Consider the following 24,825-nt stretch of genomic DNA (forward strand, 5'->3'; position numbering starts at 1 on the left):
TTGTCTTAATTTACAAGTATGTATTACAAAATTCTGAATATTAAATAGTGAAAATATGATATTGATATTCTTTTACATTTAATTGCAGAATGGATCTGTAGGCATTGAAACCAACCTCATATAGGGAATTGTCTGAAGAAATATTTAAAAATTAGTAGACCAAATTTTAATTATTCATATGGTAGTGCCTACTTTTAAAATGATACATGCTAAATTTAAATTTCTTTTTAAAGAGTCAAATATATTTCTTTCCTTGTTAATGTCCAGGAATACCTAAAACTGGAACATTTTATTTAAAAATTCAGCTGAATTTCAGTTAAACAAAACAAGCCCATATGAATGACTTTCTTAAGTAAAAAAATATTTATTTCCCTTCTATCCAACTGACTCACTGAATTGAGCTAAAAATTTCCAAGGGGAAAAATGATCTAGGGAATAAATATAGGGGGAAAAGGGCTAGGTTTCCATTACAATAGCTTTTGACTTGTTTGCAGCTCTTCATTTAAAAAATTATTTACGAACGATGGGATGCATAATGTAACGCGGAAATCTTCTACAATTAGAGTAAAAAAAAGAAACCTACTTTCCTTTAGAACAGATCCCCTCTTACCAGACAGCCTGATTGTTTATGAGACTAACACTTCCACTCAATCTCAACATTCACAACTCTTTTGTTAGCCATCTTCTTTTTACTTATTATTGACAGCAATTAGCCTGAGTCATGAAACCGGACCACATTAAAGGCGACACGTGGTTCAATCACTATTTTTAAAAGTCCACGTATTTCAAACTCCTCTCTCTAGCCATTGCTGGGCTGTTTCCCGCTTTGAGAACCTGGTCTCCGCAGCGTTATTCATTAGATGTCAGTCCTAGGGCAGTCTCTCTTTGGGGAAACCTCTCCTTGGGCACATTCAAGAAAACCACAGAGGAGACTGGGCTGGTAGTTTCTAGTCACTTACAGAGCGAAGGAGGTAACAGAGACGTGCCCGGGAGGACCCGAGGCAGGTGCGGGTGGGTTTCCGCAGTGACCACTCATCGTGCTTGTGTGAGGCGTGTTCGCCTGTCGCGAACCCAACCGGGAGTGCCGTCTCGGCCCCGGTCCCCCCACCCCTTCCTCGGGGAACCCCTCGGACACGCCCCCTAGCCTCGGGGCCCCCGGAGCCCCGCACCGTGCACGCGCCCTGGCCGCTCCCCTCAGCCGCCCACGTGGTGGAGCCAGGAGAAGCGCGAATCCACGAGGATCTCTCTGGACCAGCCGCGGGTCTCGAAGGCCGGGCCAGCGCTACCCAGCCCGGTCGGCCCCCAGTCCGGGCCCCCATATTTCCTCTCCCGGAGGGAGGGAGGCGACACTCCGAGGGCCAGCCCTCCCCGGCTCCTGCCGCGCCCCCTGGCGGCCGCCGCGGGGACGCGCGCTGGGCACGCGGGGCAGCCTGTCTGGGCTCCCCTTCCCCGGCTCCGGGCCCCAGCGGGCCGTCTCCCCTTGCTCCCGGGGCCGAGCCACGCGAGCCGCGCCCTTCGCCCTAGCTGCCCGCGAGCCCTGGAACTGTGAGCTGCCCGATGGCGACGCCGTGGCTGCCCCAGCCTTGCGCGAATGTGCCCACTTAGTAGCCTGGGGGGTCTCCTTTCTCCCAGGTATGCCCCTCCCGCCACGTTCGAGCTTTCCAGCAGGCTGCGAAAAAATGCCGCATGCACGCACTTATTTATTTCTTTTGCAACAGCTGCAAGAAACAATGAAGCTTTTCAAGAACTGGGGAAACGCGTTTTCCAGCCTTGCTGTTGTTGTTGTCAATGAACCTCTCGGGCCCCGCACTCCCCGCCCGCCCCCACCCCCCAACCCCCAGCCCCTCCTACCCTCCCCTGCTAGCTCCTCCGGCGTCCCCGGACCGGCGCCCGGGGCATTGTTTTTGGAGTCTTGCGGGAGGGGAGGGCGCGTGCAGGGTGGCCGGCGCAGTGCGGGTGGGGGTGAGAGCGTGTGGGCGCGCGCGCGTGTGCCCGCGCGGGCAGGGGGCGGGGGCGGTGCTTCGCAGCTTCGCATCCCACGCCCGGGCTCCGCTCCGCACTGCCCTGAGATCCGAGGCTCCGGCTCTTGGCGCGCGCCGGCCTGGGCCGGGCCCTCCGCGCGCCGCGGCTGCGGCTGTGGCCGCTCCAGTGTGCGCGCGGGCGAGTGTGCGCGCGGGCGAGTGTGCGCGGCCCCGAGGGTGCGCGCGCGCGAGCCCCCAGTGTGTGGCAGCAGCGGCGGCGGCAGCGGCGCGGCGAGGCTGAGGCTCTTGTTTACCAGCATTAACTCTGCTGAGCGGAAAAAAAAAAAAAAAAAAAAAGGAAAAAAACCCGAGGAGGAGCGAGCGCACCAGGCGAACTCGAGAGGCGAGCGAGGGAGAGGGACGCCGCCAGCGAGCCTGCCCCCGGCGCGCCCGTGCCCGGAGGTTGCAGACCCTCGGCCCCGCTCCCCGGGCCTTCCACGCCCCTCCCGCGCGAGGGGAGCTCCACGGCGCGCCGCGCGCCTCGGCTTTGACCTTCAGCAAGCCGGAGCCCCCGCGCGGAGCCGGCGGCGGCGGCGGCGGCGGCGGGCGGGGGCCGGCGCGGGGCGGGCGGCGGCGGCGCGGAGCCCGGGCGGCGCGGCGGGAGTGCTGAGCGCGGCGCGGTCGGCCCGCCGCTTTGTGTGTGTCCTGGATTTGGGAAGGAGCTCGCGGCGGCGGCGGCGGCGGAGCTGAGGGAGGAGGCGGCGGCGAGCGGAGCCCGGAGGAGGAGGAGGAGGGGGAGCCGCTCATTCATTTTTACTCCGTATTTCTGCCCCCGGTCGGCCTCGCCCGCGACCCGGACTTCGGGGCAATCTTGCGAACTGCGTCGCGCCCTCCCGCCGCGGAGGCTCGGGCGTCGGACAGCCTCCTCCTCTGTCTGGGGTCGGGTTTGTCCTTCCTCGCCGAGACGGATTTGGGCTTTGCCCCCTTTCTTTGCAGTTTTTCCTCCCTCCGGTCTCTTTGGGTTTGAAAATGGAGGCCGACGACGCCGACAGCCCGCCCCGGCGCGCATCGGGTTCCCGACTCCGCCGAGTCCTCGGCCGCGGCTGCCGGCGCTGAGGGGCCGCCCAGCGCCGCCGCCCGCCCCGTCCGCGCAGCCCCGCGGACCCCCGGCCGGCGCCGCCTTTGGAGTATTGTTGCCTTCGCCCTTGTTTTTGGAGGGGGGGGCGAAGACTGAGTTTGAGACTTTTTCTTTTCCTTCCCACCCCCCTTTTTTTTTGAGAAAGGGGAATTTCGTCCTAAATAAAAGGAATGAAGTCTGGCTCCGGAGGAGGGTCCCCGACCTCGCTGTGGGGGCTCCTATTTTTCTCCGCCGCGCTCTCGCTCTGGCCGACGAGTGGAGAAAGTGAGTATGTGCCCGCCGCCCGCGGCCACTGCGGGAACTTTTCCTCTGAGGGGCTGCGCCCTGTTTGCGAAACACGAGTTGCCACCGTCGCAGCTGTCGGGCTCTCGGTCTCGGGAGCCGCGGGGCTCGGCCGGAAGGCCGGAGGGGCCCCGGGGCCCAGGCTCGTTAGTTTGGAGCCCCGCGGGCCCCAGCTCAGCGCATCCCCACGCGGTAAGGGCCTCGGTGGCTTTCTCTTTCGCTGTCCCGAGAGCCCTGCCCCGGGGGTCGGCTGTCTCCGCAGCGGCGGGGCGCCGAGGGGCTCGGCCGGAAGGCCGGAGGGGCCCCGGGGCCCAGGCTCGTTAGTTTGGAGCCCCGCGGGCCCCAGCTCAGCGCATCCCCACGCGGTAAGGGCCTCGGTGGCTTTCTCTTTCGCTGTCCCGAGAGCCCTGCCCCGGGGGTCGGCTGTCTCCGCAGCGCTCACTCCCGGGCGGCCCGCGGGCTCCAGCGGGGAAGTTCGCGCCCGGCTTCCCGCACCTCGCGCCCCTCCCGGCGCGCGGGGACGCGCACCGCGCAGGCGGCGGTGACAGCTCGCGCGTCCACCTCGCGGCTGGGGCAGACTCGGTGGCGGGAGCGGGCAGCCTACTGGCCTTGGGGGTGCAAGGTGCCCTGGAGGAGGTGCCTGGCGGAGAGGCTTCGCAGCCCCAGGATAGGTTTCCAAACAAACATTCCAGCGCGGCCTCCTGTCGCCCAACGCGCTTTGTCCCTTGGGCTCTTCGGGTTCCTGGCCTTCCCTGTTGCTTTCGCCGGACCCGCGGCGGGTCTCCAGTCCCCGGCTTCCCGGGGCTGCTCAGTGCTGCTCGGGGGTGCGGGGAGCGTTCCCGCCTAGGCACCCCACCCTTTCATGCAACCCCTGGAAAAGTGCGAGGTCGGGGGCCCTGCGTCAGTTGGGCTCTTCCGGGGAGCGCGTCCGGACCCCTAGTTCAGAGGGTGCTGGGAGCTTCTCCTAGTTTCTACCGGCGGGTGGACGCTCTCCTCCTCCTGGCTGGGCTAGGGGTGGTAGGGCATCATCCGAGTGTGCGGGAGTGGGTGTGTGGTCGGAGCCGACTTGCATTTCCATACACGTGCTCGCAACGCGGGGCTGTAGCTGCAGCCACACGGACGCTCCGGGACACCGAGACGCCGGGCCCTGGCGAGAGGTGTCGTGCGTCGTTGTTTAAGGGGCGCCAGGATCTGCGGCGGCGGGGGTGCGGAGGAGGGTGTTTTGTTTTGCGAGCGCGCAACCTTGGGCTGGGTTTCGTGGCCAGAGTTTTGTTGCACTCCCTCCCCCGCTGCCCCGCACTTCCTTTGTACATAGTTAATAAGCAATATCGCTCCACACGCTGTCGCCTGCAATCTGATAGCTTTTGTTTTGGTAGTGTCGGGTAAGGGTAGGGAAGTGCGGGGAGGGAGGGAGTGAGAACTTAGGGCCCCGCTGTGTGTGGAGGGAGGAAAGGAGGGAGTCCTGTTCTTCTCAAAACATTAAAGTGAGGCTTACTGGTACATTCGCGATGGCAGGGTAACTTGAACACGATTACAGTTTAAATGCAGCCACAGAACTGGGGCTAGGAACGACGAGGGCGTGTTGGTGAGTAATGCTTGCCGAGGGTATGCAGGTGGTGCCAATTAACTTTGAAAAATCACGACGGAGCCTCGAAGAGTGGGGGGGGGAATCGGGAGGCAGCGGGGGCTATCTGTCCCCATCATAGGGGCAATTCGGAAAGGCTGTTCCTGTAAACAAACCCTTCTCAAACGTTTTGTAAGAAATGAGCCCATGATGGAGTAAGAGCAGATTTTTATAGAATTAGCGTGTTTACTTCATGGAGTAAGACTCTGATGGAGTCCGGACCTTCTACAAGTCAGAACTCTCCTGTTCTTTGTTTTCTAAACTTTCCGCTGGCTGGATTGGGCGAAGGGCTTTCGGCTCCCTTCTAAGGATCACAGATGGTGTTTGGGGGGACAGAGGAGGGTTTCTAGCCTTTAAAAGCTAAATATAGCTTAGGAGACACAGGAGAGTTCAACCCTTTTACTACAGCATGTTGTTGAACTGTGTCGTGTTAGTTTTATTGTTTAATGTTAGTAAGTTCTGAAATTCACAACAGCAGGAATGGCCTTGCTTCTCCCATGCAGGACTCCGGCATTTTAAAATAGGATATCATGCTTGGAGTTCTAAGTGAAAAATATTGTTTGTGAAAGGTGTTTTTTTTCCCCTGAGAAAACAGTCAGGAGGGGTAGGGGCATTTTAACATACTTTTATAGTCCTAGATGCCAAAGCTTTGCTCAAGGATCCCTTGAAAATAGTTGGTTTCTGAAAACCTGATGGATGGCCAGAAAGCACCCCAATCCTCATTATGGTTTGTTGAAGTTCTAACTCACTACCTGCCCCTCCCTACAGCTTGGAAGTTTTCAGGAGTAAATGATATGCTCAGTGTCAGCGTGTGTTCAGTTCTTAGTCCAAAAGGTGCTGGAACTCTTAGTTCTGATAGAAATAAACCACTGAGTCCTATCAGAGACCAACATTCTTTTGATTGTCTAGTATAATATAATAAAGACTGGGGTGCTGTTGGTTAATATTGTGTTGGCCTGTTTAGGGATTAGTGTTTTCTCTCAGAGTGTGTTAGCAGAGTAGGGATGATTTTTTAAATCTTTAACTTAGAAAATCTATACGTTTCGAAGCAGATGAAGTCATACAGACTTTTGTATCAATGTACTGTGAACAGTGCATCTGAAGAAGGGAGGTTTGGGAGTTAGGAGTGATGGCCAAATAATATGATGCTTTTTTTATATAAAAAAAGTCAATGTGCACTTTAAATGTATTGTGGCCATCTCATTAAAAAGATCTGTCATCTTTCTGCCCCAGGCACAGTCATATCTTATTGTCAGGGACATGTAGGTATGTGAAAGGTTGGTGTTAAAAGAAGTTGCTGTTTTATTACCAGGAGAAGAATCCAGAGTAAGAAGTTTGGAAAGAACCTAAATAGCAAATTATAGTTTAGCCTCTCTAGAGGGAAATAGCAAGTAAACGGTACTTTTGCGGAGGAGTGGGGCGTGGGTTTGAAGTTTAAAAGGTTATATGTTTGATTTTTCAGAAGGATTAGAAAAGTCCAACGTTAAGAAATATGCTAAGGTTGACTGGAAGAACATTAAAAACATGCTAAGTGATAGAAGTCAGTCACAAAATACCACGTATTGTATGATTCCATTTATATGAAGTCCAGAATAAGCAAATCCATAGAGACAGAAAGTAGATTAGTGGTTGCATAGGGCTGGGGGGAGGAGGGGGTGGGGAGTGGCTGCTAATGGATGCAGGGTTTCTTTTTGGGGTGATGAAAATATTCTAAAATTAGTTTGTGGCGATGGTTGCACAACCTTCTGAAAATACTAAAAACCATTGAATTGTACACTTTAAATGAGTGATTTTTATGGTATGTGAATTATATCCCAAATGTAATATGGGATTTTTAAAAAAAGAAATATGCTAAGGTTGAAAAGAATGCGTTGTGTTACTTAGAACATAGAATCTAGATTAAAATTAAGTAAATTTGTCCAGCAGGTTGATGTCTCTCTTTTTTTTTTAATTTATGGAGTTTTTCAGATCCATGAACTACAAACTGATCGCTGAAGCTCTAACAGCAGAGATTCAATGCCATAGGAGAAAAGGACAGGAAAAAAGAATCTTGGTTAGACATAGCTCACATTAAGGATTAAGGGGTTGGGTTAAAAAAACGCAAGTGCTAGTAGTGAAAGTCCGATTTGTGACAGTAAAATCCTTAACTGAATCTGAAACGATGTTGGTCTTTCCAAGATGAGAGTTTAGGAGCCGAGTCTGGATGGCATTTTCTATTCCAGTTTTCTTACATATGTTTTCGAACAAGAAAGAATGTAATGTTTAAGATGATAAAGAATTTCCACTGTCTTTTTTTTGATATCCCGTATTAACCAACCTGGTAGTAAAAACTGAGGAAGAACTGTTCATTTTAATGCAGTGGGCTTTCTTTTTCTTCTTTGTTGCTTGTTTTATTTCTTAAATAGCTCCAGAATCTGAGCAGGAAAGAGAATCTTTTTAGGATACAGCAGCTTTTTCAGGTATAAAGTGATTTTTTTTTAAATTAAAATTTCTTATTGAACAAAAGATTAAAAAACATAGCAAAGGCATTTTTGTTTTCAAACTGTTCTGTCTTTATCCAGATTTACCTTGGCCTTTTAATAGGGAAAGACCGTAAAGAATAATTGTTGTTTATATTTGTTTTTGGTCTTCATCTGAGGCTCAGTTTACTAATAAAAATGTTTCCTGTTCTTCTTATTGTTGCAAGATCAGGGCAGTAATGAATATCAACTGTATCGTTTTCACTTGTTGCGTTAGAGTTTTGCCAAGGAGAGCCCTCCAGGGACAGTAGCTTCCTTTTAAATCTGGTTTCATTTGTTTTGTAAGAAAGAGCTGTAAGAAGCAACTGAATCCAGCCAGCACTTATTGAGCACCTGCTGTATGGAAGCTGGATCCTTTGTTAAGTGATGCCTGAGCCTGCACAGAAAGAGAGCTTCACTTTTGTCCTTGGGGCATTTTGTATAATCTTGCATGAAACAAAAGTTTCTTGAAAATTCAGATCTTTTTCAGACTCAGCACAGGGTACACAGTTCTCAAATAACATTTTAAAGGCCCTTTAAAAACATTTCTGTAGACTTAAGACAGGAAGCAAATCAGTGTTGTTGATCTTCTGAAGGCCTGTGCAACACCGCTTGCCTTATTAATACCTTACCTCCTATTGCATTGTCGCTGGCAGGCTGTGACATCCATGAGACAGTCACCCATCTCGATCAGCTGCGCTGCCTTCTTTATGACATTGGTTATGCCAATTGTGATTAAAAATGGACAGTGTCGTAGTTACCATTTGCCAAAACTTTAGTAGGAGTTACAGGTATGTACATGAATGTTTCACAGCACGTTTTGAGTTGTAAGGAAGATGGGACTTACTTGGTTTAAATTTTTTGGATTTACACATTGCTTTGTTAGCTTTCTGGAAATCTTTAGAGAACTTTCATAATTGTAAGGCCTTATTTAATTTAAAATACTTGACTGCTTTTAAAAGTGTGAGGGGGTAAGAAAGAGATTGAGGAGGCAATTAAATCTTGAAATGTTTTTTAATTGTAAAATGTCCAAGCCATGTTTCTCTCTGGATTGTGATTTTTTTCGATTTGTTTTCAAAACTCACTTAAAAATCAACCCTGGTTCATAGAAGAGGTATTTGTGCCCACAGGCCAACTTGCTTTGAACTGCTGTTCTTAGCCAACTTATGACAGGTGCTATCTGAGTCCAAGAGATGCATGCCTCTCAATTGTACTAAATATATAATAGTTGCACACGTGCTTGGGATATAGTTTCTTGATTTCTCTGTCTGAGATGTTCCAAAGGAAAATTCTGAGCACTTTAAAGACAAGTTGAATTATGAATGAAGCACTCTGACCTCTCCTTGAAAATGGTGTTTGGCATCCGATTATCAAGGGGAACTTTTCCAGTTATTTGTAAAGAAATGATTTGGCTTAAGCTAAGGTGGCGGGGGTGGGGGTGGGTGGGTGGAGTGGGGAACAACAGTCCCAATGTTTTTGCACATTGAGACTTGTTGACATTTGGGGAGGATTTTCAGTATTTGGAAAGATTAAAACTTTGAAATAAGTACCACCCTTATACCAACCCCCAAGGATCTGGAAAGAACTGATTTCTTCTGAGGAAGGGGCATACATTTGGTGTAAAATGGTTGGTAAACAGATCTTTAAAAACAAGTTAGGTTGTTATCTCAATAGATGCACATTCCCTGGGCATGGTGAAGTTCGTTTCTTTTGATAAATTGTTTTGGTTATATTCGACTCAAAATATTAAGTGTCTTTGATTTTGAGACTTTTGAAGTTTGAAGACTAAATTGTTTTATTTTATTTTTTCCATTTTTAAATCATCAGTTTTACTCATGTTGTAAAATCCCAAATAATATGTTTAGAAGATTTCTCTACTTTTTCCACTTATGCCAGCTTCACTTAGGGCTTATGAAATTGATTAATTTCAAAATCTGAAGGAAATATTGATATTCCTTTACTTGAATTAAATGGTTTTTTTCTCTTCTTTTCCTCAATAAATACATGTTGAGTACTTATTGGACTCAATTCTTTAAGTTTAAAAATTTGTTCTGATATCATGAACTGTCCTACATATGATTTTAAATATGAGTCAAAACAGAAATTACTTGCTATGTTTGTTTAAAACACTAAAGAAACAAACTAGTAAACAAGGCTTTCATTTTTCTTTTTAATTTTTAAACTTATAGGTTGCTATTCAGATTTTACTGGAACACAACAAAGTTTCTTTTATGATGAGGGATGAATGCCTATGATTGCAATAACTTTTACGGTGTATTGTTGCTACTATTTATGATGGGGAAAGGTAGGTAGGGATGCAGGGACTGCCTTTATTCTCATATTGGTTCTCTCCTTGGTTAGTGCTGGTGATGGCTACTTGGTCACTTGCTGGGGATGTGTCCATGGAGCTGAGTGTCTCATGTATGATTGCTTATGGTTTCTTATTTGAAATAGATTGGAGGCTAGCCACATAGGGAAAACGTGCATGCATAAGACAGGTACCACCAAATGCTGCAGGGATAGCTGTACCTGCTTTAAATTGTTCACATTGTGATAGTCTGGAAGCCTTAAACATTTTTTTAAAAATTTAATCATTTATATTTTAAAGACTTGAGAAAGTATTCTGTTCCTAGTCCAGAGAGTTCTTGGGGGAGGGAGGCTTGAAAGTTTATTTTTTATATCACTCCTTAGCCTCTTAGTCCCCTTAACAAGACAAGGATCTACTTTAGTCATATAATAAAAAATGCCACTTGTTCAGAATTGTGTGTGTGTATTTCCATCCATTCATCCGAGTTCTGACAGTTTCAAGTACATCATTGTTGCTGTTTTGTATACTTTTGTATGGCTACTTTTTTTTTTTTTTTTTTTAAACCCGTCACTAGCTTTCTTTAAACTGGATTTGGAATTGTCAGGTTGGTAATTCAGGTGTATGCATACTGCTTTCTAAATTACTCTTGACGTGAGAGAACAAATATATGTTGACAGTCTTAAAGCATAAATATTTTATAGAGCAGAACTTTAAAAATTTCCTTAGATATTTTGGATGCCTACTTTCAGCTTATCTTCTCACATAAAATACAGTCAGTGGTTTGTCTCTATAAAATTGATTACTGGAAATACATGTTAGACTAAGTACATGAGACAGTACCAATTTGAGTTAGGCAAATTTTAGTTAATAACACTTTAAGGGAGAAAAGTCTGATGATGATTAGGGAGAGGTGAGTTTATAACACTTTTTCCGAAATTGGAAGTATACTAGTGACCTTTAATAACCTCCTGGAGAAAAGTAGTAAGCATAGAAAGGAAGCCCAGGTGAGAGGTCCATGATCTACCTTCCTCTATCAGCTGGCAATAGTTTTCTTAAGTCATCAGCTATTAATTATATTTAGGTTGCAAAATCCTCAGCAGTTGTGCTCAGATTATCAGTGTCATCCTGTGTTTATTCTCCCCACCTAATTTTCTGGGGTCTCATAGTAGTGGGGTAATACCTACCAATAGCTCACAGACTCCGAATTTGAAAGAGAAACACAGATTGTCATGAAAACAAATGAACAAAGAGACCAGCGACAGAGGAAGATCTGCTGTTCAGCTTCCTTAGTTCTGTTGTCTGATTTCTGTGGATAATGAGTTCATGGCACATGTGAGGTCACAACATGGTATAGTTTAATCACAGGAAATTCTTTTGTATTGCTGCTTTACTTTGTCGAGCGATATATTTGGGATTTTCTGTCTAACATTACCTCAGTAAGAATTTCAACAACAAATGTTGGATCAGGATGGAATTCCTAGTTAAATTTCAGTTCATCAGCCCTTTTCTGGGGAGACTCATTCATTGAATGTTTCCTTTCTGCCTCACTGAGTCACTTGAAATTGTTCAGATTTGTGCATTTCTGGCTCCACCCTGGTCCAGTCCAGACCTGCATGGACTCTTAGAGGAGATGCTTGGTTGGCCTCTGGGCCGGGCACTCTGACTCCTGCGCCCTCCCTCTGCTTTGATGGACTTGCCAGCCCCAGATACTCAGCATGTGCCTTTTGTGGTGCCGCATCATGGTCCAGGAATCAAGTCCAAGAGCCCCCATCTTGGGCTGTAATCCATCCTACTGAGACTTTGCTGTAGGGATCCTGTGTGAATTCCCAGCACTCTCCAGCAATGGGCTCTAGCTGTGCGGTAAGTAAGCCCGTTCCTGTCTCCATGGTTTTGCTCCTGCTGTGTTCATGGCTTGGCATGTTTTTCCTCTGTACTGCTCCCTGTCCCCCTCCCCGCTCCAAACTGAATAGTGGAAAGTGCTACTCTAGAGCACAGCAAGGTCACCTGGTTCTAGTTTCTCCTTTGCTGCCAATTAGTTCGCAGGCCCTGAACAAGTTAACTTTTCTGAGTCTCAACAGAAATGTAGAGACTTGAAATAATTGGGGGAGAGTTTTCTCCTTTTCTCATTAAACAACAAAATAAAACCATCTTCTAATATATTTAGAAAATTAAGGTCAGAAAAATTGCGGGGGGGGAGAGGAATTTTTTTTCATTTAAAAAAATCTCTAGGTTTCAGATCTGTGAAATAGGGACAATACTGTAACTGTCTAAAGATGGGGCACTAAGTCAGTTAATTCCTGTCCCTCGAATACCTTCCTGTGGTTATAGTACATCCGAGATGCCATCCTTTAATTTCTAACTCAGATTCCTTCCCCTTCCTGAAGCTTTTCTTGATTACCATCATTTCTATAGACCTGACTTCCCCCTTATTCCTTTTGCTGTCATACCCCCTGCTGTGCGGGTTAACAGTGATTTGTTTTGTCTGGTACCTGAGCTGTTGTCATTTTATGAGGCTGTAGAGAGCAGTGTAGCCAAAGGGCTTGGGTTTGAATCTCAGCTGCTCAGTAGCTAAGGTCTCAAGCAAATTGTTTAATCTTCCTGTGCCTCAGTTCCCTCATCTGTAATATTATAATTTTTTAAAAAATCAATTAATTTATTTTTGGCTGCGTTGGGTCTTCGTTGCTGCCTGCGGGCTTCTCTTGTGGCAGAGCATGGGCTCTAGGCACGTGGGCTTCAGTAGCTGTGGCTCGCACACTCTAGAGCGCAGGCTCAGTAGTTGTGGCACACGGGCCCAGTTGCTCCACGGCATGTGGGATCCTCCTGGACCAGGGATCGAACCCGTGTCCTCTGCGCTGGCAGGCGGATTCTCAACCACTGCGCCACCAGGGAAGCCCTGTAATATTATAATTTTAATAGAACCCATTCCAGACATTTATTCGTAAAAACGAAGTGAACTGATACATATGTCAAGTGCTTAGAACAGAGGCTGGCATATACTAAGCTCTCAGACTTTAGCTTGCCACTGCTCATGACATGACATCCTTGAACAGAGATGTTATTTGGGTAGTGCCAGAAATATAGGACGCACTTGACATTTGACTGCCATTGTCAGAGCCTGGCACATAGTAGGTGCTCAATTAATGTTCTGTAATAAAGCTTTATTTTGCTAAGGTGCTTATTAACAGGATTGCAATTTGCTTGTTACACACTGTTGTGTGATTTTACCCTTTTTCAGTAAACAGTGGCCAGTGCCTGCAGTGCAGCATCCATTTCAGAGATCTGTTTATTATGCTTTCTCTCTTAATTCTTTCATTTGTCAATTTCTGCTGGGGCCCAAGAAGTGTCCAGTGTGCACTTTGCCCACCTCACTAATGCATAGGCGCCATCTAGTGGCCAGAAGGGAAATTTAGCCACTTGGGTCCTGAATTAACAGTGCCCTATGGATGAAGATAGCAATTACCCCACTGCCCTTCTTAGATTTTGCTGTTTGGCTTGGTTCCTGGGAATCCGGTTTGCAGGAAAATGTGGAGACTGCAGGCTTCTGTAGGAACCGTTGGGATATGGTTTTGAATTAAGATTGTTCTACTGCATCAGTGAGCTAGCATGAGAGAATTAGGGTCTTCCTAAGAGATGTGATGTAAGCAACTTTGGCAAAGTTGTTATATCTAGTGTGCCTTTTACAATTTGGGATTTAAGATGTTTTTACAGGACTTTAGAAAATGACAACTTCTAAAATATTTCTTTTGAGGTTAGAGATTTAAAAAACCTATCGATTCATTTTTAAAAATAAGCAAGATTTACTTCCCATTGTTCTACTTAAAATATGTGGTAAAACTTTAATTAATTATTATTCTTAAATGTGTGCCCTTGGGCAGTTTTTATGTAGTTCAGGTGTTTACCAGCCAGAAATCCTAATAGAGAATAGTAACAAACACTGTTATTGCTGGCGTTGGGTCTCACATTGGTTGCATTTTGTTAGATATTTTTCTATATTTGGCTTCATACTTTTTGGTTATTTTCAGAATCCACTTTCTCACTTCCTCAGTTGAGGCTACAGTAAGTCAGTGTATAGGTGTGGCTCTTCAGTTTTACATTTCGAAAGTTTTAGACTGGTCTCTCCGTGATTGCTTTTTATTATTCTTAATTTGGAAGTCATTGGTTTGGCTGTCTGATAGAGGACTGCAACCTGCCATCATCTAAGACATTTTGAACAGCAGCTCCGGCTGTTTCTGATACAGGCTGTACCCATTCAAGTCTCTCTGCCTTGGCAGGTGGGAGCCTCTCTGCTTGGAACAACTATATTACCAATTTGCCCTCTGGCAAACTCTTTTCAGAATTAGCTACAGTTCCCCCTCTCTGGTGGCCTTGATCCTGCATGCTGGATGGTCTCACGGCTCTCTTCTTATACCCCTATTAGTGCATCACCCCCAAATTGTTTTATGCCACTGGTCGGGGAAGGGAATGCTACCTTGGTCATTCTTGAATTCCCAGGACGTGGCCCAGTGCCTGGCACATAGGAAGACCTCAAGAAACAGAAGACTTCTTAAAGGGACAAACTCCGTCCCTCTCCCCACTCCCCCATTCGCTTTGAAGCACTCTTTACAACACTATTTACAACAAATTTATTTTCATCTTGTCATGATCACTCTGCCAGCTGAAACATTTTATCAGGCCAGTTACTACTACATAGAACTTGAAAGCAATCTTTAAAATCATTGTTTCATCAGGCTTTTTGTACACTGAGGTGAATAAAAATCTTAGAACCCCTGGGAAGGTCACTTGTGATTCTAGCCCTGTGTCAAGGCTGCCTCATCCCTCTGGAGGGAAGCCTTGTTCCAGAAGTTCCCTATAGATAGGGTTTAATGAATCACTCATCAGCACCAGTTGTGTCGGTGGCAGGCTTCAAACTACGTGGAGCTGGTCGCCTGATTGGAGGCAAGCAGTCGGGCTGGGCTCTGCTGTGTGGTGTGCCTGGCTTGGCCTGATGCAGGGGAGCAGGGGGGAGCCTCAGGGGGTCCGGTGGGCACTGCCTCCTCTGCAGCTGCTGACCACTCACTCTCTTCCCTCTGAATGACAGGGACCCCCTAGGCTGTTGCTTATGGCTTTTCCAGTCCTCAGATCCTGAGACAATGTAGAGAGAGATGGAGTTCTTAGGAGGGTCTGGTTGGAAGCAGCAGCATCACTGTGAGCAGACATTTGCTTCTGTTTCTTCCATTGTTTTCTTGTTGAGGCCAGTAGACTTTTGCATTGGATCCTGGCAGGGACAGTAGCTAATCTTAAAGACCTCTGTCACTGAAGTGCTCCATCTCCTTTAGGGCTCTGGATAAGGCCTTTGATGGCCTCATTGTAGGGCCATTGAAGGTGAAGCCTGCTCCCTGCACACCTCCCCTCCCCCGGAAGTTTACTTGTCTAGGATGGTGTGACGAGGACTCCTGAACATAATTAACACCAAAGAGATTATCGTTAAAAGCTTCATACCCCTGAGGAGACTTGTAAGATGGGATATTTCTTATAGAAAATGTAAACATAATCATTTGAACCTGGCACATTAATTTCAAGCATAGATTGTAAAAGAGTCTTGTAAAATCTCCAAGCGAATGTTGAACAGGGTGGATGTGAACTCACCAGGACAAGCCAGCACAGTGCCTGCCTTTCATCTGTCCTTGTCTTGGGGCTGCCTGTGTGCAGCACTGCCTGCCTTTGAAGCCCCCGTCCCCGCACATACCCCTCTACCTTCCTTTCTCAGATGTAGGCAGGTATTGGAGCAGGAGCTCCAGGCCTCAGTGTCCCCATCTGTAGATTGGGATGATGCGAGGATTAGCAATAATGTATCTCAGGTGCTCAGCAGAACTGGCTTGTAGAAAGCATCCAACAGATGCATGTTTTTGTCTGTCTTTTCTCCACATGCTGTGGTGGCCCTGCCGGCCTTCCACCCATGCTACCCACTGGAGGATTGACCTCCTTTTCTATATCTACAGTGAAGTTTTGAACTCATGAAGTGTGTGGGCTGCAGGGGTGGGAAAGTCGAGCTGCTGAAGAGCCCGAGAGGCTGTAGGGGGACGTCTGACTTCAGTGGTCCTTGAATGTATTGGCTCTCAGGGTCCCAGGGGCAAGGCTCCTGGTGGGGCAGGGCCCGTGGAGGTGGGGCAGGCAGGAGAGCCAAGCGCTCTGGGAGGGGACTCAGCCTTTTGAGCGTCAGGGTGTTCCCTGGGAGAGAGTGTGCAAGGGAGGCCTCTCTGGCCTCTTGATGGGGTCCCTGGCATGAACCAGTGAAGGTGTAGGTGAGGGAGGCCCAGGAGGAGGCGGCTCACACAGCAGAGCCCTTCAGAAACGGCTGCCCTGGACTTTAGAAATGCACACACACATACATTTCATCTTTGTTGGGGGCGTCAGGGGTGCCTGGTAAGGGTGAGGACCAGGCTGAAACTGGGGGAGCCAACACGGCCTCCAGACTTACTCCTCTCCTCTAAAAATAAAAGTGAAACCTCTTCAGGTGAGCTTGTGCGTTCATTGCCGGACGCTGCTTTCCAGCTTTCCAAGGGAACGCAGTCGAGCGATGACCCTGGTTCCCCTCCGAGCTAGGTCATGGGCCCGGCTGGCCGTGGCCTTGGCCTGCTGCGATTGGGGTGGGCGGGGCCTGGCCCCCTGCAGTGCTGGCAGACCTCGCAGGGCTGTTTCCAGGCCTCACCGCACCACCCGGAGCAGTGAGGAATGATTTGTTTGAAAGGGGATGCCAGCTCTGTGTCCAGGTCTGGGCTTTGCTACTGGTGCTTTTTAACGCGTATTGATTTATGTTTTTAACTCGACCAGGCACGTTGTAGTTCTCCTGAGAAGCAGTTGCTGGCCCTTAGCTGGGGGTTGGTGCTGGAAGATTACTGCTGCCTGTTCTGCAGCTGTTTTCACTGGGCAAATAACCTTAAAAACACGCCAGTTTCAGAGGCTTCCTGAAGGGCCTGGGGACTCTGGTGCTACTTTCCTGCGATCAGCATAGTGAATTCTGAATTTTAAATCCCTTTTCACCTGTTGGAGCAAGCAGAGTCTAAGCGTCTCAGTGTCCCTTTTCCTCAGTTGGAAAGCAGGCCTTCTGCTGTGCCACAGACTGCTTTTCTCCCCGGTCATGTTTGCTGGTCCAGATTCCCTTTAGAGATTTGAGTTAGAGCCTGGAGCCTCTCAAAATGAGAAGTCTGCTGATGGGCTGTTCCTGGGACACCTTGTTTCCTTCTCTGCCCCAGTTTTCTCATCTGTAAAATGGGAGTTGATAGTGGCACCCATTTCAGAGGACAAGACTAAGTATTTCATGAGCAAATACTCATACATTCCTTTGAATGTATGACATTCCTGTCATCTGCGCTAGGGGGTTAGCTCTCCTTATTTTTGCTAAGGATGGAGGAAATACACATTAAAAGTTATTTATTTCCTTAAAAAATAATCGGTACCCTCCTGGTGTGTATGGATTCTGATGTTCCGCTTTTAGCATCATTTGCCTTTTCTGACCTTTACATTAAGACTTGAGCTTCATGTTACTTAGAGGAATTTCGCCAGTGCTTGGTCCAGCCTTCGTCTTTGGGGATAGAAGACACTTCCCTCCCTTCTGTTTCTCTCTCTTCCTGTTATCCCTTCAGCCTCCAGGGAAGGGCGTGAAACATTCTCCTCCAGGAGAGGCAGTTATTTGAATCCCAAGAAAGCCCAGGTGTCAGCGCTACAGGACAGAAATGAGTCATTCCCACAGTAGTGTGAAGCGTGTACAGCCCTGCACTCTCTTCCTTCCTCAGGAATAGCTCCGGTAATTAGGGGTCAGGCAGCCTTCTGGGGAAGAAGCAGATCTGCATGAGAAATGAGGGTGGGAGTCATAGCCCCTGCCCAAATTTAGGACACAGGGTCTGAAACACATGAATCTACTTATCCAGAAAAACTAATTAAAATATTTAAAATTGAGAGTGTGGAAAAATTGAGAACCCGTGGCCCTTGTACCTAAAGGGCCAAAAGGGCTGTTTGCAGGAATGGGAGTCCCAGAGCCTGGGTCCCCCGGCTGCCGGAGAAGGTCTTAGCGAGGGGGTAGGAAGCCAGCCACAGTAATGGTGCCTGGTTAGAAAATGCTTTGCTGGAGAGCTTCCCCTAGGACAGAGAGAAGGAATTGCCCTCTTGCTCTGCTCTCTTGGGTTGAATGGGGTCTCTGCTTACCAGAATGGGGATCCAGGTTTAGTCCTGCTTCAAGAGCTTGTTAGGTGGGCTTGGGTGGTCTCACTAGGGGGCCATCACCTTTGGTGGTGTTTCTAAGAGTAATGTGTCTTGAATCCAAACCACTTACTCAACCAACTTGATGAAACAACTCACAGTAAGAGATGGCGCTTTTCTTAGGGGGAGGAGTTAATTCCTTTGGTTTAAAACTTATTCCTTGAGGCCAATAAGTGCATGAAAAGATGCTCCACATCACCAGTCATTAGGGAAATGCAAATCAAAATGACAGTGAGATACCAGTTCACACCCATGAGGATGGCAATTATCAAAAAATTGAAAACAACAACTGTTGGCAAGGATGTGAAGAAATCGTAGCCCTTGTGCATTGCTGGCGGGAAAGTAAATTGTGCAGTCACTGTGGAAAAGTGTGGTGGTCCCTTGAAAAATTAAACGTAGAATTGCAGTCTGATCCAGCAGCCCTGTGTTAGTATATACCCAAAAGAATCGACAGCAGGGAGTCAGAGATATTTGCATACCCATGTTCATAGCAGCAAATAATTGTTTGCAATAGCCAAAAGGTGGAAGCAACCCAAGTGTCCATCAATGGATGAATGGTTAAACAAAATGTGGCCCATACAAGCAATGAAATATTATGCAGCCTTAAAAAGGAAAGAGGTTCTGACACATGCTACAACAGGGATGAACCTTGAGGACATCATGTTAAGTGAAATAAGCCAGACACAAATAAACAAATACCATATGATTCCACTTATATGAGGTGCCTAGAGCTGTCACATTTATAGTGACAGAAAGTAGAATGGTGGGTACCAGGGGCTGGGGGAGGGAGGAGGATGGGGAGTTAGTGTCTGATGGGTTTGGATGTTCAGTTTTGCAAGATGGAAAGTGTTCTGTGGATGGATGGTGGCGATGGTTGTGGAACAGTGTGAATGTATTTAATGACACTGAATTGTGCACTTAAATATGGATAAAGTGGTACATTTTATGTTGTGTTTATTTTACCACAATTTCAAAAAAATCTTATTTCTTGATTGGTTCAACTATGAGTATATGCCATGTGGGAGAGCGGGGGAGGCAAACTGAAGAAGGCCAGCCCCTGCCCGTAGTGGCCACGGTGGAGAAGGCAAGCCAAGGGTGTTACAGGTGCCATGGGAGCACAGCGGAGGGTGTGTGAGGTCAAGGGAGGCCTCACCAACAAATGTGGATGTAGATTTGAGCTGAGTCACCAGGGATGGGTTTGTTTTCCATAATGAGAGAGTATCGCAGATCATGTTTTCCTTTCAGGGAAAGCAAGTCAGGAGTCAGACTCTCATGCCGTCTACTCACAAATGAAATTTATTACTAATCAGCCATGTGACGTGTAATTGCTTTTTCATTTTCTTATTTTTCCAGTAGAGAGATTTGTTTAGATATTTGGTTTCCTCACTGATTAGACTGGAAGTTTTTCATTTACTTTGACAGCTCAATTTCTCCCTGCACACTTTCTCCCCCACAGCATAGGGAGCCCTGAAGGAAAGGGCTTGACCTCTGCAAGCAAGAATGGGAGCCTCTCCGAAGTAGAAAAGAGCCAGCGCCTTCCTGTACAGAAGAGAAAATGGAGGCCCCAAGGGGTGTGTTGCTTGAGGGCACAGGGCATGTGCTGCATGTCCAAGGCCAGGCCCGCCTGCCCACCACTCCAGCAGATGCTCTCTGGGTCTGGTTCTTTGTCCTAAGTTGTCACCCTCTAGTTTAACCAGGAGTCAGGGCTCAGGCCTGGACCTGCTGGATTCCAACAAGACCGGGAGGTAGGCAAGCCTGTTTGGCTGTGAAAGGACTTTTCTCCACCCTGCTCAGTTGAGCAGTCTCTAGGTGTGGGCCCTGTGGGAGGAATCTCACTGCTGGCAGCTCAGCTGGGTTTGGAAGTTGGACTGGTATTTTCCCTGCATCTCGGAAGCAAGCCCGAGGGACCACTCTTGTCTTCCCCTGGGCAGGAGGTATTGTCACATGACAAGAGGGTGGTGTACCCCTTTCCCAAGTTGGTGATGTGCTCTTATGGAGCTGGAGGGATGTCTGCATCGGCTCAGGCTTTTATGACAAATTACCATAGACTGAGGGGTTAAACAACAGACATTTTATTTCTCACGGTTCTGGAGGCTGGAAGTCCAAGATCAAGGTGCTGGCAGATCGAGTGTCTGATGAGGGCCTACTTCCTGGTTTGCAGATGGCCATCTTCACGTGGTATCTTCATGTGGTGGAGAGCGAGGGAGGGAGAGAGAGCATGCTCTGGTCCCTTCTTTTAAGGACACTCATCCCACCAAGGGGCCCCACCCTCATGACCTCGTTAAACCTAATGACCCTCAAGGCCCCACATCCTAATACTATCCCACTGGGGGTTAGGGCTTCAGCATATGAATTTTCAGGGGACACAGACATGCATCCCATAACGATGGAATAATATATATATTACATTATATGATTATAATATGTATATTTGTTCTTGGCCAGTTTTGAGAGTTGGTTACAGGTTAGGTTTGAAAAACTAAGTGAAATTCAGTCCCTAAAAGTATATACTTTCAAGATGGCACTAAGCACATTTGCCTTCTGATGCTTTGGCCAAATGCTTAAAATGTATAGTTCGTCCTCTGGGCACCTGATTGCTTCTCTTAAAGTGAATGCTTCTTGAGAGGAACACAGTTATTGGGAAATCTCCCATGACCCCATTTCTGCCATTTTTGGACAAAGAAGTTGCTGTCTTTAAACTCTGCAGTAGCTCCTGGGGGGAATTGTACTCCAGGACATCTTAACTTTGAGTTTTTGAAAGCTCGGTTCCTTGGTGAGCGCTCATCTTTCCAATGCATGGAATGCAGTTCAGAGGCAGTCATCTTAACTTCCTCAGGGTCTATTTTGTACACCTGACTCCAGCATGGTGGGGCGGGGTTGATGCGGGCTGTGCTGAGGACAGTCTTGCATCTGGCCGACTTGGGAGTCTGAGCGGTACTTCCTCTCAGCACATCCAGAAGGCTGGATGACTGGGGAGGTGGCTGTTAATTGTTTATAAGTATGAACTGTTTACAAGTCATACTTGCTATTTTCAATCTGACCTTGCTATTATGTTGTTTTGTTTCTGTTCACAGCTGAGTTTTAAGCTGGGTAGGATTTAAGGATGAGTCACTCCCATGATGGTAAAATCAGTATCGATCAAGCCTTCCCATTACCTTCCCGTTAATCCTGTGAGCAGTTTAGAGATGGATGAGACCGTCTTAAGACTTCTGCTAGGAGGAGCCCTGCGTGCGGGTTGCTGCCTGCGGGTTGGGCTTCCTTAGGACTCGGTTAGCCCCTTTAATTTGCTGATCTGAAACCTGCAAGAGACGTTTACCATGCTTCTTGGATCCTCCGCTGCCGGAAAATGGGGCGTGTTTAAGTGAAGGGGATAGACGCCCATGTGAGGTTTTCTCCCCCGCCCCGAACTCCACCCTGACCACCTGTTTGAATGTTCAGTGAGTGTGTGCCAGTTCTTTGTGGGGAATTTATGATCCTTTTCTTGCCACCCTGGGCTCCTAATTGAAGGCCGATTTGCCACCTTTTTCTTGTCTTGATCAGAAAGTTGCCCTGGTGGGGGGGTCACATGTGTGTGGCAGCTGTGGATTCTTATGGATGAAAGGACAGAGAAAGGTCGAGGGTTAGATGTATGGGCACAGTGGTGGGAGCAGGACTGTAGCAGGACCACAGGGACCAGCCTTTTCTCGGCCCTGGGAATTCAGGCCCCGACTCCCACGAGGGCAGTGGCCAAAGAGCTCACACCCACCTTCCCTCTGTCCTCTCAGCAGCTCTGCCAGGTAGGTGTGGAAGCCGAAGGCTGCCTGCCCTGGGCCGTGCAGCCGGCTTGGTGTCCCAGCTTCGAGTCCTGAGCGTGGTCCCAGAGGCTGACCAAGCTGCATGGGGCCTGGAGGGTGATCTGGCTCCTGGAGGGGCAGTGGGTCCTGTTCACTCATTTCGTCTTTCTCTCTGATGCCAGGCCCACCCCAGGCGCCTGTGAGAGCAGGGGCTGAGGGCGCCACTTGGATGTGGCTACAATGAGCTGCAGAGTGGAAGGGTTTGGTGATGCTTTTACTGCAGAGCCGAGAGGGCGAACAGGTCGATCGGGGGCCTAAGGGATGTTGAGCTGAGCTCGATAGAGAGAATCTGGTTTTGTAGGAGTTGAAGAGAGACAAATTGGAGTGTCTGGATGTTGAGGGACCTGCCAGTGGTAGGAAGGTGTCACAGATGCAGCTCCAGCCTTAAAAAAGAGCTTACTGTGTGGCTGAGAAGATCCTGGCGTGCACAGCTGCTGAGAGAGGCCTGGGCACTGCAATGAATGAGAACAGGGTGAGCAGGGTGGGAAAGGGCGGTGGACATTGAGGGGGACATCCTGAGGCCCCTTGGAAGAAGTGCTTGGAGGACCAGGATTTCACTAGGCATGGAGTGAGCTGAGGTTAGGACCTTAACAGCATGCGGTGGGGCTTGAAGAAAAGGCTGGAGAGGAGGGTTTGTGGAGGTGGTATCGGAGGATGAGGCTGGAGGCAGATTGGGAATGGTTTTGGGGGTCCTCAGAGGCCAGCCAGGCTGAGGGATGTGGTTGAGTCTCGAGGGCAAAAACCGTTCATTAAAGACTGGTTCTCGGGCTTCCCTGGTGGCGCAGTGTTTGAGAATCTGCCTGCTAATGCAGGGGACACGGGTTCGAGCCCTGGTCTGGGAGGATCCCACATGCCGCGGAGCAACTAGACCCGTGAGCCACAATTACTGAGCCTGCGCGTCTGGAGCTTGTGCTCCGCCACAAGAGAGGCCGCGATAGTGAGAGGCCTGTGCACTGCGATGAAGAGTGGCCCCCGCTCGCCACAGCTAGAGAAAGCCCTCGCACAGAAACGAAGACCCAACACAGCAAAAATAAATAAATTAATTAATAAACTCCTACCCCCAACATCTTCTTTAAAAAAAAAAAAAAAAAAAAAAAAAAAGGACTGGTTCTCTTATTCGTGTAAGTTAAAGAAACACACTGGCGGCCACTGGTCTTTGTGAAATAACCCAGACCTTTTTTGGGGAGATGGAGGAGGCCAGTCCCTCCTGTATGCGAGCATGCCATCGCATTGTACATTCCGGGTGTATTTGCCTGTATTTGATTGTGGCAGATTTATTGTGATGCCAGACAAAGGCCCCCCCACATTATCACATCTGATAGGAATAAGTAGAAATGACTTCATTTCCATTCTTTTTTCCTTTGCTTTCCACCCCAGATCAACATTTTTTTAAACATGTCATCGCATACAACCTGCTAGTGGAGGTGGTATGGCTGATCCCTACAGAAAATAATTGGGAATATTTTCCAGGCCCTGGTAGCTTTCTGGTGTTTGGACTGTGAGGGCTTTGGAATGGAAAGGCATTTCTGATTGAGTTGTCATTACTTTTGGAAGGAGGATGATGGTGCGCTTTGCCCTCGATCAGCATGATAAACTCCTATGCAGACGTTTGTTGGGTGTCTTTGCAGAGAGCGAGCCCTGCACTGTTGCTCGAGCTCCATTTGAAACAGGTGAGGGAGCGATGTCCCCCTCAAATCTGCATGTCTGAAAGCGTTCACGCGGTTTTGTTCTGTGGGCCTTTGAATTTTACTCAGATTTAGGAGAATCTATATCAGGAAGAGCCTTTTCCCGAAGACAAAAGTGAGCATCATTATCCATCAATTGAGATGTGAAATATTCAGGGTCCTGAGTCTGTTGCAGGTTCCGCATTGGGAGGGAACAAGGAGGCTGAAGCATGGGGCCGGCTCTGTCTGTGCCCACCAGGACCTTTCACCCGCTTCTCTTGAGCAACATCTTAAACAAAACCCCATTTGTAGACAGTAAGTCCCCACTGAACCTTTAATTATGGGGGCAAAGGTATGTGTGGTGGTAGGGGCGTGAAGCCCGAGGTTAGGGGCTTACTCACTGGTTAATTTTCCCTGCCCTTTCTCAAGTCTCGGCTCTTTTAAGATTCAGAAAATAATGCAAAATGCCTGAGATTTCTGAAATTCCTGGCCCTGGAGACTTGACGACATGAAAGAGCCAGGGTTTTCAGGCTGGCCATTTCAGCATCAACCATTTCCCACTTCCTGATTCATAGCTTCCAGGATTTGTAATGTCTGTAGACATTTTTTTTCTCTCTCTCGTTTAAAAGCAGCCATTGAAAGAAAAAATAAATAGCAAAATCTCCATCCCAGAAGTTCTACTTCCTGTTGTTGTACTCTTGAGCTCTGAAAAATAGCTTCGCAAGTTTAGGCTCTTGTTTGGGCTATTTCAAAGGAATTCTTGAGATCTTTTTGTTTGGACAGGCAGTTATGAAGGTGATAAGTTAAAAGAACTTCACTTTAATCAGCACAGAAGTGCACAGGCGAAATTTTAGGTTCCTTCTTAGCTTTATGGGGTATGTGTGAATATAACCCACGCAATAGTGAGTTCTCTAGGGCACACAGACATTTGCAACAATGCCACTTGTTTCCCTTATAATGTTAATGTTTATTTTTGAAAGACTTGTTCAGGTACAAATTACACTTTGAATATAAAAGAAGTGGGAATATTTATAATTCCTGCAATAAGGGAGAAAGATCCAAGGTAATCAACAAAATGATGGCATGTCAGGCTTCACATTCTTTTTCCCACCAACCCTTTTCATTAAATAAAAGTGCGTATCAGGGGCTTCCCTGGTGGCGCAGTGGTTGCGCGTCCGCCTGCCGGTGCAGGGGAACCGGGTTCGCGCCCCGGTCCGGGAGGATCCCACATGCCGCGGAGCGGCTGGGCCCGTGAGCCATGGCCGCTGAGCCTGCGCGTCCG

General features: G+C 47.9%; 1 protein-coding gene across 5 annotated transcripts in view; it reads left to right on the forward strand.

Moving 5' to 3' along the window:
- Window positions 1-3,130: 3,130 nt before the first annotated feature.
- IGF1R (insulin like growth factor 1 receptor) overlaps window positions 3,131-24,825 on the forward strand; it is a 309,956-nt gene continuing 288,261 nt past the window's right edge. Inside the window, exon 1 of one of the 5 annotated variants that reach the window (XM_028495218.2) lies at window positions 3,131-3,363. In XM_028495218.2, coding sequence (XP_028351019.1) covers window positions 3,270-3,363 — 94 coding nt within the window. In that variant the 5' untranslated portion in view covers window positions 3,131-3,269. The remainder of the gene's footprint in view (window positions 3,364-24,825) is intronic. The other 4 variants (XM_028495214.2, XM_028495217.2, XM_024134498.3 and 1 more) reach the window with 4 other exon arrangements.

The sequence above is a fragment of the Physeter macrocephalus genome, chromosome 11 (assembly GCF_002837175.3).
Source record: "Physeter macrocephalus isolate SW-GA chromosome 11, ASM283717v5, whole genome shotgun sequence".
NCBI classification, from domain to species: domain Eukaryota; kingdom Metazoa; phylum Chordata; class Mammalia; order Artiodactyla; family Physeteridae; genus Physeter; species Physeter macrocephalus.